The 16,781-nt window shown below is 38.9% G+C and overlaps 1 protein-coding gene across 11 annotated transcripts in view; it reads right to left on the reverse strand.

Moving 5' to 3' along the window:
• The window catches only part of MAST4 (microtubule associated serine/threonine kinase family member 4), a 562,656-nt gene that overhangs the window by 243,509 nt on the left and 302,366 nt on the right, over nt 1–16,781 (reverse strand). For 6 of the 11 annotated variants that reach the window (XM_082457026.1, XM_082457016.1, XM_082457028.1 and 3 more), the window contains one exon: nt 10,855–10,890. The exons of the other annotated variants lie outside the window; for them this stretch is intronic. In XM_082457026.1, coding sequence (XP_082313152.1) covers nt 10,855–10,890 — 36 coding nt within the window. The remainder of the gene's footprint in view (nt 1–10,854; nt 10,891–16,781) is intronic. 11 annotated transcript variants of the gene reach the window in all.

A 16,781-nucleotide genomic window follows, 5' to 3' on the forward strand; every position in this document is an offset into this window, starting at 1 on the left:
AATGGTAAAAAGCAATGAAGTACTCAAAACAGTGTTTTGCTACCAAGATGGTGTTGCTGCTAAAACCACATGTTAGCGGGCAGAAAATGGTAACGACTAACACCACCTATGGTATCAGGAAAGAGAGTTGTGAATAAATAAGGGAGTAGTTAAAGGGGGCACAGTTTCAGAGTCTTCAGCTCACATAAAAGATGCTTTGGGGAGAAGATGACAGGGGCACAGCAGACTAGTTCTTCTTTAGGTCTTAGAAGGAAATTCTCTTTTCTTCATTATCCTTGGACCAACCTTTCCTTTCTGATACACTTTAAAGAGCAGTGATGGGGGGTTCCTGTGGAGAGGGTCTCTGCATCACTTAGGATACTGTGTAGCTACAGCTGCACCCAAATGTGTGGCTTGAGCAAAATAGTGTATTGCTTGCTCACGTAAAAAAAGGTTCAGAAGCAGGAAATCCACAGCTGATGTGATGACTACCAAATCATCAGATTAAACTACTTCTACCTTTCAGTTTCATCATCCTTAATAGGTAGTCTACCCTCACATTCTACCTCATGGACCAATATGGCAGTTGGAACTCTGACCAACACAAACCCATTCCACACAGAAAGAAGGAAGTAGAAGAAAAGAAAAAGGATCCTCACCAGCCATCTATCTCCCAAGTAACGTCTGCTTAGATCTCACTGGCCAAAGCATAATAGCATATGCGGGAAGGTGTGAGGGAAGGTGGCTCGTAAGTATATTCTTTTAATTGAGCGCTTTACCACCCTGACAAAAATTACTTTTATCAGTAAAGCAGAAGGGGGATCATGGATACTGGGGATACAACTGGATGTCTCTGCTGGTGCCCTAGCTGGTGTTAGTTCTGGGCATGAGCCCAGTTCCCAGGAGAATCCTTGAGGCACAGGAAGGTCCAGCCTTGTTTACCAAAGGGACACCACTGCCAAGTGGGGGGACAGCCTTCCAGCAGGGGAGAGTACCCTTGCTCAGAGTGCCCCTCTGCATCGCCCCCCAAGCACCCTGACGTGGGAGGGAGAAAGCTGCCGTGACCTCTAGTCATGGGCAGCTCCACTCCCCCAGCTCATCTCAACAACACTCCAGGCTGTGCTCTGAAGGTGCATCTGTAAGGTTGAGACACCAGACCGCATTCTCAACGAAACAACGTTATAAACAGTGCGGGAGGTTTCCAGGCTTCACCACAAAGGCCTATTTCACAGGTAATGTAGTAGAAACAGTATTCATTGGCCATCAATCAAAGTGGAATTGACTGGATTTCGACAGATTAGTCTTTGCTCTAATGAGGTGTGCAGAAGAACCTGAATAGAAGGAAAAAGAAAACAGTAGCAAGGAGCAACTCCTATTTCTTCCTGGCTTTGTTCTCTGGCAAATGCTCCTTTCAACTGCTCTCTCCCTCACAAGTAACTTGTCTTATCCCTGTGTTTTTCCGCAGTCCTTTCTCTCTAGCAGCAGGGCTATGGAGCCCATTCAGAGGAATTAGTGAGCAAACGAGGAGACACTGCACAGACCACAACAAGCTTAAGCTGACAGGTAGAATCTACCTTCCAGATGTGAGCAGTGAGGATGAGAATGGAGGGGCACTATGCATTAAACTGTGTCCCCCAAAAGATGATGAAGTTCTAACCACCAGCCCCTCTGAATGTGACCTGATTTGGAAATAGCATCTTTGCCGACGATCAAGTTAAGATGAGGTCATTAGGGAGGGTTCTAATTCAATGTGACTGTGTCCTTATAGAATGGGGACACAGGAAGTCATGCGCACAGGGGAAAATGCCATGTGAGGGTTCAGGCAGAGATGGGAGCCATGCATGTACAAGCCAAGGAGCGCTAAAGCATCAGAAACCACTAGAAGCTAGGACAAAGGCCTGGGACGGATTCTCCCTCACAGCTCTCATGAGAAACCAACCCTGTCCATGCCTTGATCTGGGACTCCTAGCTTCTGCAACTAAAAGTTTCTGTTGTTTAAGCCACCCGGTTTGTGGCACTTTGTTAGGGCAGCCCTAGCAGACTCATTACGTGGCGTTGCTGAAGCATCTTCACCCACATTGCTGGCCCAGGCACAATGCTTCCTTTCTCTCAAGCATCCACCTCCTGTGTGGGCCTCAGGTGGCTTCTCAAGGCCCTTAGCTTTCAGCCACCATCATTTAAATACTTGGGGCTCCAGCCCTGCGGGTTCCAGGAATACTCACTGATGGCTGGGGTAAGAGTGGGTATTCCCCACCTAATAGGGCCTCCCCACTCCCAACAAGGATCATTCACCACTATGCAAGATAATGTGAAGTCAGGCGCTGCTAAACAGAGCACCTGTGTTTCAAAGTCTGTGCCCATGACAGAACTGCATGGAGACGCAACTGCCTCTGGCTTAATGTAGAAACAACTGTCTGAGCCAAAGCAGAGTGAGGGTAAAGGATCAAGCAGCAAGAGGCATTGCAGTCACTCACTTCTGAGGATTCAACCATCTCAGTGTACTCTGCTTGTCAAGATCTCTCAAACACGTTTCTCTGCTTCCGTAACACCTGTCCTTTCTTTCCCTCTCCTGGCCTTTTCATCACAGGATCTGTCCGGAAGACGCTGGGAATGGCAGGGGCTGAAAAAGCTGTGAAGAAAGCTAAATCTTTCAATGATACAAGTGACCTGGGGGAAATCTCCCTTCTATGCATAGCCACTCTCTATCTTTTACTGTTTTTAATATAAAATCTATGAAGGGAATAACAGAATGAACATCTATATCACCTGAATATCACTTAATCAACTTGATAAATCAAACACCATTGAGTTGATTTATAGGAAATAGGAGTTGCTCCTTGCTACTGTTTGGGTTGATCAGCACCCCTTCCTGATCTGTTCCCCTCCCTCTTCCCAGAGGTAACCACCAACATGAATTTGTTTCTTATTCTCATGCAAGCCTTTATACTTTTACTACAAAAACAACCCTCCTAAAATCAGAGTGCTCCTTGGTCACAGACCCACTGGTTATTTTTTTTTAAACTCTGTCTCTTTCCTTTCTTTCCCTCATCTAGAAAAAGACTAATTATCAGATAAATGTACTCAAACCATGGGGACCACAACTGCCAATAGCTTAATCTGATTCCTGCCAACAAATATCTATTTTATTTACTGCATTACCTCCCCTCTCCCCTCAATAAAGCTGTGAGGTAGGGAATCCAAGCCAGACCAAGCGGAAATACACTTTGAATAGTTATCTATTTCTGGCACTCCTCAATTCAAATTGGTAAACGGAAGCCTGTTTCACCTACGCTCAAAATTCTCTAACAAACCAAAACAAACAAATTAGAATTTAGGAGAAGAGTAATTGCACTCCTTTATACAGAGAACTGGAAAAACATGAAAACACTTATCAGTAATGAATCCATCACTCTTACCTGTTTTCATAAAAGACAAACGCAAACAATAAAATAAAATTGCACTAGACTCAAATACATTAAGTGGAGGACCCAACATCTACCACCATATTTGGAGCATGGCATATTCTTATTGGAAGTTGGAACAATTTAATGTAGGAATACAATAATTGCTCAGTCAACTAACTAATGGGTTAGTCCATGAGAGTATTAAACAGTAAGGGAGGTACATGATTTTAAAACACACATAAAAATATTTATGAAACAACTGTTACATGCCAGGCATGGTTCTAGGCATGGAGGATATAGCAGGGAACAAAACTCCCTGGCCCTAGGGAACCTCCACCCCAGCAGGACAGCATGTGCAAAGTTACACTAATGACATATTCTGAGGAACTCTGGGAAACCCTCCCTGATCAATAAATCACTCTACAAATCACAACTTGGACAAGAATGGTCACAGTGCTGGTTTCTGGGGAAATCTTATAAAACCCCAAGTGTTAAAGCCAAGCAAAGAAAATCTGTTCTATTCCCTAAATGAATATAGCATCTCTTTGTTGACTAGTGGAACCTATGAAAATGTGTTGTTCAGCGTGATTTCCCACACATAAAAAGTAAGAGCTTTTCTGAACCTAAACAAATATCGCCAACAGCTGTAGAAAAAACGTTAATATTTGGAATTTTATAAAACGAATTACTGAGAGTAAGGAAGTGGGTCAGGAACCTAAACAATGATACATGACCATTAGAAACAGCCCAGCGCTTAGCTCTCCTGGCTGTTTCTGTTGGAAGACACAGCAAATTTTGTGGGCAAGCAGGGCACTCAGCTCACATATGGTTGGTCTGCTCCAGAAAGTACTTTCCAGCTGGAAAGAAAATGGACTCCAAGAATCAATACGCATCAAAGAATGAGGATTTAGAAGAAAGCCTAAAATACACTAAACTGCTGATGGGGACTCTCTCTACAAGGTGAGATTATGGATGAAAACTTTTCTTCTTCATACTTCTCTACTTTTCTACAATGGAAATAATCAGGAAAAATGATCAATGCTTTATGAGCTAAGAATTTTCACAGTAAAATAAAATGTTACCCCATTTCTTAAATCCTACAAGACTACAACACTGAAAACACCCGAAGGAAAAATTATTTAATGCATCAAAAGACACAAGTGAAAGCTGAATGCTCTGCTTTTTTAAAGTGTCTTTTCTCTAAGTGATAAGATACAGGGAAATTTTGAATGCCTTTTTTCCTGTGTTTACTAGTTCTTCCACAATGATTCCCTGCGTGATTGATAGAAGTATTGCTTAAATTATTATTTTCTACAAAGGCCAATTAGCCCTAACTTAATAAGATACTATAAATTCTACATTATTACTCAAAAAATAGACCACAATAATAGACCACATATCAGTTCATTCTCCAACAACAAGTCTCGGAAATGCCTCCTAGACTGAATTATTTCCCTCTTTGAAAGGATCCATATAAGTTCAGAGAGGTCAGAATGTACAAACTCTTCTGAAATTAGCTATTTCAGCGGAACACAGGTCCCTGGTTCTCCACTGCTGCTACTCTGTGAGCAGGTCAGCACCAAGTCTGACGAGTAAATGAAAGGACATGGTAACAGGGAGAAAATGGAGAGCGAGGTGGTTTGGTTTTTAAATCTCTTTCATATGACTCACACTGCAGGATTAAAGTATTTCCTGACGATAGAAGCACAACTGAACTCAGGGCCAGCTACCTCTTCTACGACAGGTTTTTATGGCTCATCTTAAGATGAGCTTTTCCTTCCTTCTGCTCTGAACCCCATTTCCCAATAATCAAATGGTAGGTTATGAAGCCAGAGAACAATTCGTTACGTCTATGAATCCCTCTGCCTGCAAGGCCAAGTTTCATCAGCACCCCCCTTCCCCTGCTGCAAGCAACTTGAAATATATGACTGTGTTCTTAGGTTAAGGTCAGTGCTCTGGGTTACAAACATGGGCAGAATGATTTCTACATGGGCAACAAAAAAAGCAAGAGCTCGGGCATCCTCAATAGAGTCATTTACACTCTATAGAGAAGACGGATGAGTGGGAGTCGCCCCCAGGTGTGAGGCAATGGAAGCTTTGGGGCTCTCAGGAGGATGCAGTTCTAGGACCACAACCAAAAGAAGCCAAGAATGAGGGGAAAACTTGAAATATGTGAGCCACAACCTTTGAAAGTACCTACAACCCTCAAGCACCTACTTCCCTCACTGGCCAGCTTCATTTCTTTTCGAGGCAGTCCTCCCAGTGGCTGGCGAGAGATTTTTTTCAGCCTTCATTTTGAAGGCTCCTGCTGCCAACACCTGTCTCGGTTGTCACTGGCTGACCCCTAAAGACGGAGAGTGCGATTCCCCAATATTAATGGACCGCAAGAGGACAATTCTTTCTGCCAGGCTCACAATGGGTAGGAAAGCCTTCAACTACCTGGCATTTCTTTTAATCAGTTATACTGCTTTGGGGCTCATTTTACAAAGCCATCTGGCTTTGCAGACATCAATGCAAGGACTATGAAAAACCCTCACTTTTTACTGCGGCCCCAGAAAGGGGAGAAATCCACTTCAAAGTGTGTTAAGCTCCCAGGGTTCTGGTGTAGAAATTTCTCGCTCCGATTCTTCATTGTTCAGACATCCAAAGAACCTAGCCATCTAGGACATAAAAGAATTCTTCTGAAAGCACCATGTAAAATAAAGTGTTTGTTCAGTCACAGTGTCCCTACAAATGTGATCTTATGCTCCATGGCGGGGTGTCTAAGAAGATGAAAATGAAGGGGTCTCAACAGAGCTCGTGGAAACCTGGTCAGATAAATGGGAGGTTGGGAGACATGAGCCGTCCTAAATTGGAGAACGCTGAGGTGCCCTCCTTCCTATGAATATTCTACTCATTCTCACAAAATGTTCCACACCTCAGTTTGGCATTAAGGAGAAATGCTTTGACTTTTTTTCTCACTACTGAATACAACTGCAATTATATTTAAAATACCTTTACTTTCTATTGCTTTGACAGGTTCACTTTTGAAGTTTTCTATTCATACATTTCAATAGTCCTATCCCTTTTTAAGAGACAGTGAGCTGGCTTTTAACAAATCCAATACTAGGAGAAGGGACCAATGGTATTTTTTTCTTTCTTTTTTTCTTTTTTTTTTTTAACCAAGAGTTATTTCATTCATCAGAATTTAAATGCCAGCAGAAACTACAAAACTCTAGGAGACTGACACATCAACATTTAGATGTATAAAAACACTATGGGGATTAATAACTAGCACCCAAATTTAATGTACCATTTAAAAAAGGCATCCTCTGACATAACTAACCTGGAAGTTAAATGCAGCTGGAGGTTCATGTCACCAGCTCACAATAGGTTTCTCAAAAGAGGCAGTTATTTCTCTTTTGAGGAATGAGGGTCATTGACTACTGACCCAGTGGCTTCATGCAAATAAATGGAGAAGTCTCAATACATTTCTTAATGGCCAGAAGACCTGACAGCAGAAAGGACAAGTGCTTAGGTCACAATTACAGTTGATTTATCATTTCTGCAATGAGCCCAGGGGCAGGGTGGGTCTTCATTCCAAAGGAACCTTATCTTCTCTGGTGATAATACACCTGACTTCCAACAGACCTGTTCAAAGCGAAGCAATATGGAAGAAGTCTCATCCTTGCATTTGATCTGCTGCAGCAATATTTTGTTCTACCTCTTACATGTCGGAGGCTTAACATATTCTAACAGTGAATTAAGGCAAAATAAAGATAGGAAACTGGTGATATTGTATTTTGAGACAATTTAAGATAGTATCAATCACACGAAGGTAGTGTTTAACAAGGGTAACATTTTAACAAGAACAAGAGAATCGTATTAAATTAGAACAGTATTAAGTGAAGTTACATTTTACTGTGGCCATTTGTAACATTTACAAATCTTAAATTGATAATTAATGTGTGCAAAATATTTACCTTGATTCAGTTTTAATTTTTAGTTGTAAGACTTTTTTCATCTTTTAAAAGTACAATGTCACATAAGGTTATTTTACTTCAGTTTGATCTAGATTAAGAACACCTATGAATTAAGGTGGGTTCTGGCCCTAAGGAATATTGCTTTGAACATAATACCTGAAATATTTTTGGAGGTACATTATTGTTCTTTGGCCAACACAGTAATACCATCACTTGCTTAGTATTCTTCATGTAAGGTGGAGAGGCTGAACATAACTTTAGTTGATTCACTTAAATCCACACATATGATTATAATTTTTACCCAATGCTTCAGTTGTGGGGCATTTCCTTCCTCATTCCTTAAGTCCCGTGAACACATTTTAATTATTCTAGCGCTTATATCTTCCCAGTTTATCACTTCAAGCCCTTGAAATCACAGTGGCTTTTTGGCTATGATGGCACACTTGCGGCAACTAGAGTTCTTCTAGCTTCAAAAACAAAAAACTCTGTTTATTGCCTGTGGACTCTACTACAGCCACTCCAACCCCTGGTCACAAATGGTTATGTTTGTTTTACGAAAAAGGAGACGTTCTCCATTCTAATTTAAACAATTTTATCTTCCAGAGTCTAAGCTTGGGCAGCCCTGGAGCAAATTAAAGGCTTAAATATTTGGCATATTATAAAAGAAACATCCCTTTATTATGAATCTTATGACATCCTTATTCATTGTTTACTTACTGTGATTTTAAGTTCCTGTGATAGCCTACATATACTTAAAAACAACTTTATAATTAACAATACAGAATTTACACACATGCAGAATTATATTTAAAATATACTCTATATCTTTTTTTAAAATTAAAGTATAGTTGATTTATAATATTGTGTTAGTTTCAGATGTACAGCAAAGTGATTCAGTTTATATATATATATATATATATATATATATGCATTTATATGTATACATATACATAAATTCTTTTTCAGATTCTTTTCCATTATAGGTTATTGCAAGATATATTCAATAAGCTTAATGGTAATTATAAGCTTGTTCAAAGGCTCATAATTAGCATTTCCTCTGTCACTTAAATTTCCACTATTGGCCAGCAGAAGTTCCTTCAGTTCTGTTCATCTCTTTAAAGCTCCACACACTATTGAAAGCATCCCTTTTCTTTAGCAAAAACAAAACAAAACCAACCAAAACCCAAAAAAACTGTTTTGAAACCAAAAAAAACTGTTTTGAAACCAATAAAACTTATCCCAACTATAGCAGCCAGTTATGTTCCCTGTGCTGTACAGTAAATCTATGTTAATTTATATATTGTAGTATATATCTGTTAATCCCACACTCCTACTTTATCCCTCCTCCCTTTCCCCTTTCCCCTTTGGGAACCATAATTTTTTTTTCTATGTCTGTGAGTCTATTTCTGTTTTGTAAGTAAGTTCATTTGTGTTATTGTTTAGATTCCACATGTAAGTGATATCATACAATATTTGATAAACATAAATATAAAAAGACACTTATCATCTTTGTCTATTTTGATGATGATTAAAACTTAAGTGCAGGAAACACAATTTGAGTTGGTCAAAATACAGCTTATTAGGAAACATGAGAAATGTGATACGCCTTTTATGTAGTACAGTTTATATCATGTGTCAACCTTTGATAAAACATGATTGACTCATTTTTAAAAACATAATTATATTTTTCAAGTATATCACTCAATAATAATCACAATGTATTATTTCACCATTTCCTTTTTGGCTATAGAACAAATTAATGGCTTTTTTTCTAATTAACCAAGTAAACATGGGCAGAACCTACATGGGGATGTCCCTTTACTTACATAAGCAAAATACAGACCTCATGTGTAAATGCATATGTGTTCATTGTATTCAGATAATATTACCATTATTTTTAATCACAAACAGTTTTAGAGTTTAGCTCCAATATTTCAAATGCCTTTAGAGAAATGTAAAGGTATTTATTACCTTAATACTATAACTAAAGTTTCCAAAAAAGCTATTAAGAATGTCAGGGAAAACAATTAAGTTAATATCACATTAATATAAACTTAATGTTAAGAACTGTCAAAAACATAAAGTATTAGACTTTACCCCAAATTTCAAATGTGACAATTTCTTAAGTCAACATTGTTTAAATTTTAGAAAAACCAAATCATAAAAGATTGCAAAACACATAGTTTATTATGCACTTCAGTTACAGTTCTTTGTTCACATTATCATATTTACACACTCCTCAAACAATCCAGGTATGGGTATACTTTATAGTTCGTTACATAAGCAGAAATACAAATTATTTATAAGCTCACTTTAGCTTTATTACAATCTAATTTTTAGACAGATTAAAATATGTCATGCCTGCATCCCCGTTTTCACATCTTAGGGTAATTGTACAATTATCACAAAGTAAAGTCACATTTAAAGAACTAAAATTCACAGAAAAACCTTTAGGTTATCAATAAATATTTTGCAATTAGTAACATCAAGTAAAGAGATCCCCAAACTGAGAAATAATTTTTTGGCTTTATTTACATGTATTATTATATATTATCTTCAAAACATTTAAGATAAAACTCCGCATCTTTAACTTTTAAAATTTAACTTAACCAGATCAATATGAAACAAAAAATAAATGGCTAAAAACACCTATGAAAAGTGTGAAAAGCAGACCAGTGAGGGAGAACTTACCAGACATTACAACTCACTAGAAAGCCACTGCATTCAAAACAAAATGGTGTTGGCACAGAAATAGAGATCAGAACAGAGAGGCCAGAAATAGATACAAATGTATATGGCAGCTTTATATGTGACAAGGGTAACATTTCAATCCCATGAAAAATAAAGTTTCTCATAGTAACTAGGACTTAAGTAACTGGTTATCTAGGGGGAGAAAAAAGGAAGAAAGAATCCTACCTCTTATCATGTACAAAACTTAAAACTGGAGTAAGATTTGAATGCTTTTAAAAATGGGGAAGAATATTTACAAGAATACTTGTATGACCATGGGATGGATAATACCGTCCTAAGCAACACAGATAATAGAAGCAATAAAGAAAAAGACAGACATAAATAATAACATAACATAATAATAACTAAGGATTTTCTTTTGGTAAAAGACATCATACACAGAGACAAGAACTATAAAGAACTATAAAGCTATATTTGCACATATGTAACGATAAAACACAATAAATACGTCCCAGAAATTGTGACGGGAAAACACTACCAAGTAGAAAAATGGGCAGTGAAAATAAATAGGAAATGAAGAAAAGGGAAATTCAAATGAACAATAAACATGTGAAAATATATTTAACATCAGTGGCAGTCAGTGAAGAAAATGTAAATTAATAATCAGAGATAATAAGATTGGCAAGAATTAAAAGGAACAGTGGCATCCAATGCTGGTGAGAGTGCAGGAAATGGGCATTCTTATGTGCAAAAGTGATTTGCTATTCCTTTGGGGAAAAGAATCTAGAAATATATATTAAAATTAAAAATACACATACCGTTTGACCAAGCAATTCCACTTCTGGGAATCTATCCTATAGGGAAAAAAAAAGGACCAGTATGTAAGGACATAGGTACAAAGATGTTTACTGCAGCATTGTTTGTTGTGGGGCAGAGGAAGAGGGGGGACTGGGAATAACATGACTGCCCATTAATGAGGAAATGGTTAAATGAAATGTGGAATATCTATAATATAGAATATTATGTATTATTAAAAAGAATGGGATAAATCTGTAGATAGTGACTTGGAAGGCTGATAAGGTGAGAAAAGCAAATTGAAGAGCGATACTTCCATTATGAGAACGGCAACAACCACCAGAAAACAATGGACGTGCAGACACTCACATGCACATGGAGTAAGGAATGGAAGCACACAGACCAGGCTAACAATGGCCACCCAGGATTGGGACTGGGAACAGGGCATGGAAGGGATGGGGATTATTTACTTCCTCCTAGTGTCTCTCTGTGCTGTTTCACTAGTTACTATGAACCCTATATTAATTTTACAACTTTCAGAATACATTTAAGAAAAAAATATTAGCTTTCATTAGTGGTAGTAGAGCGGAAGTACTTCCAGACATTCATCTGTAGTAAAATAGTAGCCATTAAATAAATAGTCCCTTCTTTGCTTATGCCAGTCACTGCAGTGTTCATTTTTGATGGCTTGCCCAATATCCATTCCGTCTCTCTCCCATAGGTGTATCAGCCATGTGGTTTGGGTGGGGTTGACTCCACCCCATTCCCAGAAATTCCTGAATGGTCTAAGCCAGTTCTGTCCACCAGAAATACAATTTGGAGCCACACAATTTTAAATTTTCTAGTAGTCACAGTAACCATGAAAACTGCTGGCAGCCATCTATGAGCTAGGAAGGAAGCCTGCCCTGGGATGAGGGAGAGACTGGGTCCTTGTGTCAACACTGAACCTCTGGATCAACCCTTGCAAGAAGCCTGGACTTTTTAGTTACATGAGCTGGTAAATTTCCTTTATTTTTTTCAGCCACTTTGAGTTAGGTTTTCTATTACTTGCAATCAAATGTATTTCAGTTGATAAACTCATCTATGGACTAAACAAATACTTCCTTCTTAAGCGAAATAACTCAAATGTTCAACATTTCTTCATTTGCAGTCAAGGCATGCTTTTGTTAAACTAGCCTTACTTGATAACATATTTAGGCAGCTTCTGAAAACATGCCCAAAGAAGATTTCCAAAGACGAATTCCTGATCATGCAGGGTAACTTTGCATGGTCACAACTCAGAGTATTTCTCCTTAAGACAATACAGACATGAGGCGTCAGAGCAATCAATTAGCTCCACTCTCATTCCACCCTCTTTGCTGACCCTCCCTTTCTAGACCAGTGTGTCCCACCTTTGGCACTATTAACATATTGGGTAGGTAAGTATTTGTTAGGGGGGGTGGTGTGTGGTTTCCTGTACACTGTAGGATGGCTAGCAGCATCCCTGGTCTCTCTCTACCCACTAAATGATAGGAGAAATCCCACCCCCCCAAGTAGTTGTGACAATCAAAAATGTCTCTAGACACTGTCAAATGTCTCCTTAGGGGACAAAATCACCTCTGGTTGAGAACCACTGTTCTAGACCAATAATTAGTTCTAATGTAGAACTGACCTTCATTGTTTTACCACATGATGGCCTCCCCCCCGCCCCCCACGCAAGTGTCCCCTGCATCACAATCTTTCCAGGCATTATGGCCTTCTCCTCGACTAGACATGAATACGTGAACCTTGTCTGGCCATGCTCTTCCTCCTCTAATCCCCGCTTATGCTGAGCCTGAGCTCTCCACTGCAGGTCTTCTTTCCGGAAGAAATGTAGCTAGTCCCCTCTGACTTCAGCTTGACATCATTACCTGACCTGCTCCCTGAATCACCCACGCAGCCATTTCTTTGAGCTTCTCTGAGAAGATATTTGCTCATTTGTGGTCACTCATTCCTCAATTCATCCTACCCCGGCTGGGTCAGCCACCTCCTCCATCAGTATATCGTGGGGGACAATTCCATCCCAATCTCTCCACATTGTATCAACTCACACATTATTCTCCCTAATACATCCCTAAGACTAAAGATAGGTTATAACCACTGGAAAATTCTTCATAGCTTCTCAAATTGATTGACAGATTTAATGCAATTCCAATAAAAATCTCAACAGGCTTTTTTGGATGGAAATTGACAAACTGATTCCAAAATTAAAGAACCTAGAATAGTCCAAGCAATTTTGAAAAAAAAGAACAAAGTTGGAAGATTAACACTATCTGATATCTGAACTTATTATAAAGCTACAATAACCAAATCAGTGGGGTACTGATATAAGCCAAACAGGCCATGAAACAGAATAGAAATTCTGTAGATAGACACACATATATGGACAACCAATTTTCAACAAAACTACAAAGAAATTCAGCAGAGAAAGAACAGTCTGTTCAACAAACGGTGCTGGAACAATTAGATACCTGTATGCAAGAACATAAACTTCGATCCATTTTTTACCCATATACAAAATTAACTCAAAATAGATCATAGATGTAAAAATCTAAAATTTTAAATCTAAAATTATAAATCTTATGGAAAGAAAAAGGAGAAAACTTTTGTGACCCTGAGTCAGGCAAAGATGGCTTAGATGCAACACCAAAACCATGAGCACTTACAGAACAAATTGATTATTTATACTTCATCAAAACTAAAAACTTTTGCTCTTTAATAGATGCTGTAAAGAGATTGAAAACACAAGCCACAAGCTGGGAGAAAACTTACCAGTCATGTATAACAGCTTTATTTATAATGGCCCCAAACTATAAGCAACCAAAATGTTCATCACTAAGTGGATGGATAATCAAACTATGGTGTATCCATCAATAGGATATTACTTAGAAATAAAAGTAAGGAACTATTAACATATGCTACAATAGAGCTGAATCTCAAAATAATTATGTCAAGTGAAATAAACCAGACAAAAAAGAGTACGAACGGTATTGTTCCATTTATTTAAAATTTTAGGAAATGCAAACTAAACTCTAGGGATGGAAAAATATTAGTAACTGTCTGATTGGGCATGTGAGGGCTGGGAGGAGGTAGCAATTACAAATCGGTAAGAGGAAACTTCTGGAGGAGATGGACATTTCAATACCTTGACTATGGAGTCTGTTTCACAGGTGTGAATATATATATATGTCAATTTATGAAATTGTGTATTTTAAGTGCAATTTATGGTATGCCAATTATAGGTCAATCAAGCTTTTTTTTTTTTTTTTTTAAAGGGGAGAGGGGAGCACTGTTAGATGTTGGGGAAAACATTAACTGTTAGACCATGTAGGGTTTTGCTGCTGTTGGGACACCCTAAACTGGTTCATGCTACATGGGATTTCATGAGAGGAAGTGGTTTTGTTGTTTTAATTTCTTTTGTGGTTTAATACAAATAGAATTCATAATTCCTGGGTACTTAACATAATACAGCCTAGGTGACGTTAAACAGTAGATAAAAGGTCCATGGGTGGGAAGAGACTACACAGCGCCTTGAGAAGTACCAATCTGAACTATGTTTGCTTTAATTCTCCTTTTAAGTATCTCCGCATATAACCACCACCATCACCACCCCCTGCTGTGGTCTTAAGGATGTGTCCAACCAACATCTTCCAGCAAAAAAAAAAAAAAATTAGAATAGAGCCAAGCGGCCTGAATTCTCAAAGATAATAATTAAGTAACAGGCTTTTTAACAGATGTTTGATGACACTATTTTTCCCCATGATTCTACCAGAATCAACTGCATTTACATACAAATTGGTAATACCTTAGAATCCCAGCTAAAAAAAGCCACCGTTGTTCCCCTAAGACATGAAACCATGTACTGATCTATTAATTTCATTTCAGTGTATGATGTCAAGTGCATTTAAAAAATATATTCCACGGCTTCCAAGGGCTTCCTTAATCCACAAGGACTGGTTTTAGAGTTTAATTTATCATAGACATAAAAAACCTTCTGCTTATTCTCCCAGATAATTGATTCTTGATTTGTTAAGATACTAAACACTATGCTTGACATCCTGAAATACCAAACCCCTGGTGAACTCACTCATACACCCCATGCAGAGCAAATCCTCTCAGCCGAGAGGCCAAGGGAAGCCCGGGAAAGCAGACCACTCCCTCCCTTGGACCCACTGCCAGCCCAGGGGGACGTCCCCCATTGCCCTTGCAGTAAACATCATTTGTTCCACAGCAGTGACACGGGGAGGTCAGAGGGTGCCAACTTCTCCAAGAAAATGCCCTCCTCAGTTTTTGAAAAATACAAATAAATCTGAAAGACAACCTCTGCCTCAAAGCCGACCTTCCTAAGTAAAAGCACATACCTCCACCACAAATAACAGTAGAATCAGCATTGGAAAATCGGGGTTTAGTAAGAGCTCAGCAACCAGGGCTAATGTCACCACGAGGTTAATCTCACTGATCTCTAGGACATGACAAACGTTAGAAATCATTTTTCCTGCACAATGAAAAGCACAATGCCTAGGCCAAATTAATATTTTCTAATAGGGAAGAACAATCTCACCTAAGCATCTACAAAATAGGCAAATATTTCTTGAAAGATTACTTTATAGTTCTAGAAAAGAGGCATTTAAAACTCCTTTCCCTCAATATAGTATGCCTATTTAAATTTATTATCATTAGAATTTTTATTCTTTAAAAAAACATTTAAATTTACCCTTCCATGCTAGGCACCCATTTCCACATGCTGATAAAATTCACAGAATATACTTAATAAAATTTTTCCTCTCATGCAATTGTATTTACGGAACAATCTGCATACAATTTCCTTATGCTATGAGTCGAAAGATATCCGGGTGATGTCTGAGGTGAAGCAGAGCCCAGAAGGCCACTGGGAAGAGAGGTGTACGGGCGCTGGCATGTTCTATGGGCACATCTTATGTTCCAACACAGGAGCATGGAAAAGTCCTAATCCTCATCCTCATCCCAGAAGAGGTGACTTTATACAACAACATGTTCAAAGACAAGGCATGTGTATTCAGATGAAAGAAATGACCTGCCAGAATTCTTAGAAGTTGAGGCCTCTACTGCAGAAAAACAGAGAAGGAAACCCTAGGATATTTTTCCCCCAGTCACTTACGTTTGACAGTCAGCTGCCACAAAGAGTTAAAGAGCAGGGATTCTAATTCTCAGGAGTCAGAATGGCAGAGGAAAAGGTAGAGATTCTAAGGAGGAACACCAAGACATAAGCAAAATCTGCTAGCCACCACCCACCTCTCGACGGTTCCCCTCAGAGAGCCCGACTTACTACACAACGGGGTCAGGAGAACAATACAGAATTCAGCTGCCCTGCTCACATGTCTCACTGGACGATGGACACATTTGGGGACTGCCAGGTACCACAGTGGGGACTGCCATACCCACCAGTGAAGCCATCACTAGTCTCATTGCTCGTCTGAGTAAACTCAGTATCCTGGTAGTGCTGGTATGTGACAAGGTTTTCCCTCTGGTTGCAGTTTTAAGTGTACTCTTAAGAAGAGTTTGAGGCCATGCTTTCCAAAATGTTCAAAGAAACCATGACGAGCAGGGTGAAGTCAAGTGTACTCTGTGAGGTCCACCCTTTACATGACCCATACTGTGGATGTCGATGCTGTAATTCATGTCTTTATAGAACAAAACACTCCCACACCCTTGTTCATTATCTCTTTCTCACTCAAATGTATTGCCCTGAAGAAGGAAAGTTTGCTTTCCAGTCCCTGGTGGGTGGGAACCCTAAATTGTGGCCACGGTTCACGGTGAAGAAACAGTCTGAGCACAAGCAAATCTCAAGTCCTCCGAGTTGCTGGTTCTTCACTTACCAAACAAAGGTATTTAAAATCAGTTTTCTGTTAAGGTTTCTCCCAGCTCTAAAATCCCATGATTAAACTTTTCTAAG

Source organism: Balaenoptera physalus, assembly GCF_965194825.1.
Source record: "Balaenoptera physalus genome assembly, chromosome: 3".
Lineage (NCBI taxonomy): Eukaryota > Metazoa > Chordata > Mammalia > Artiodactyla > Balaenopteridae > Balaenoptera > Balaenoptera physalus.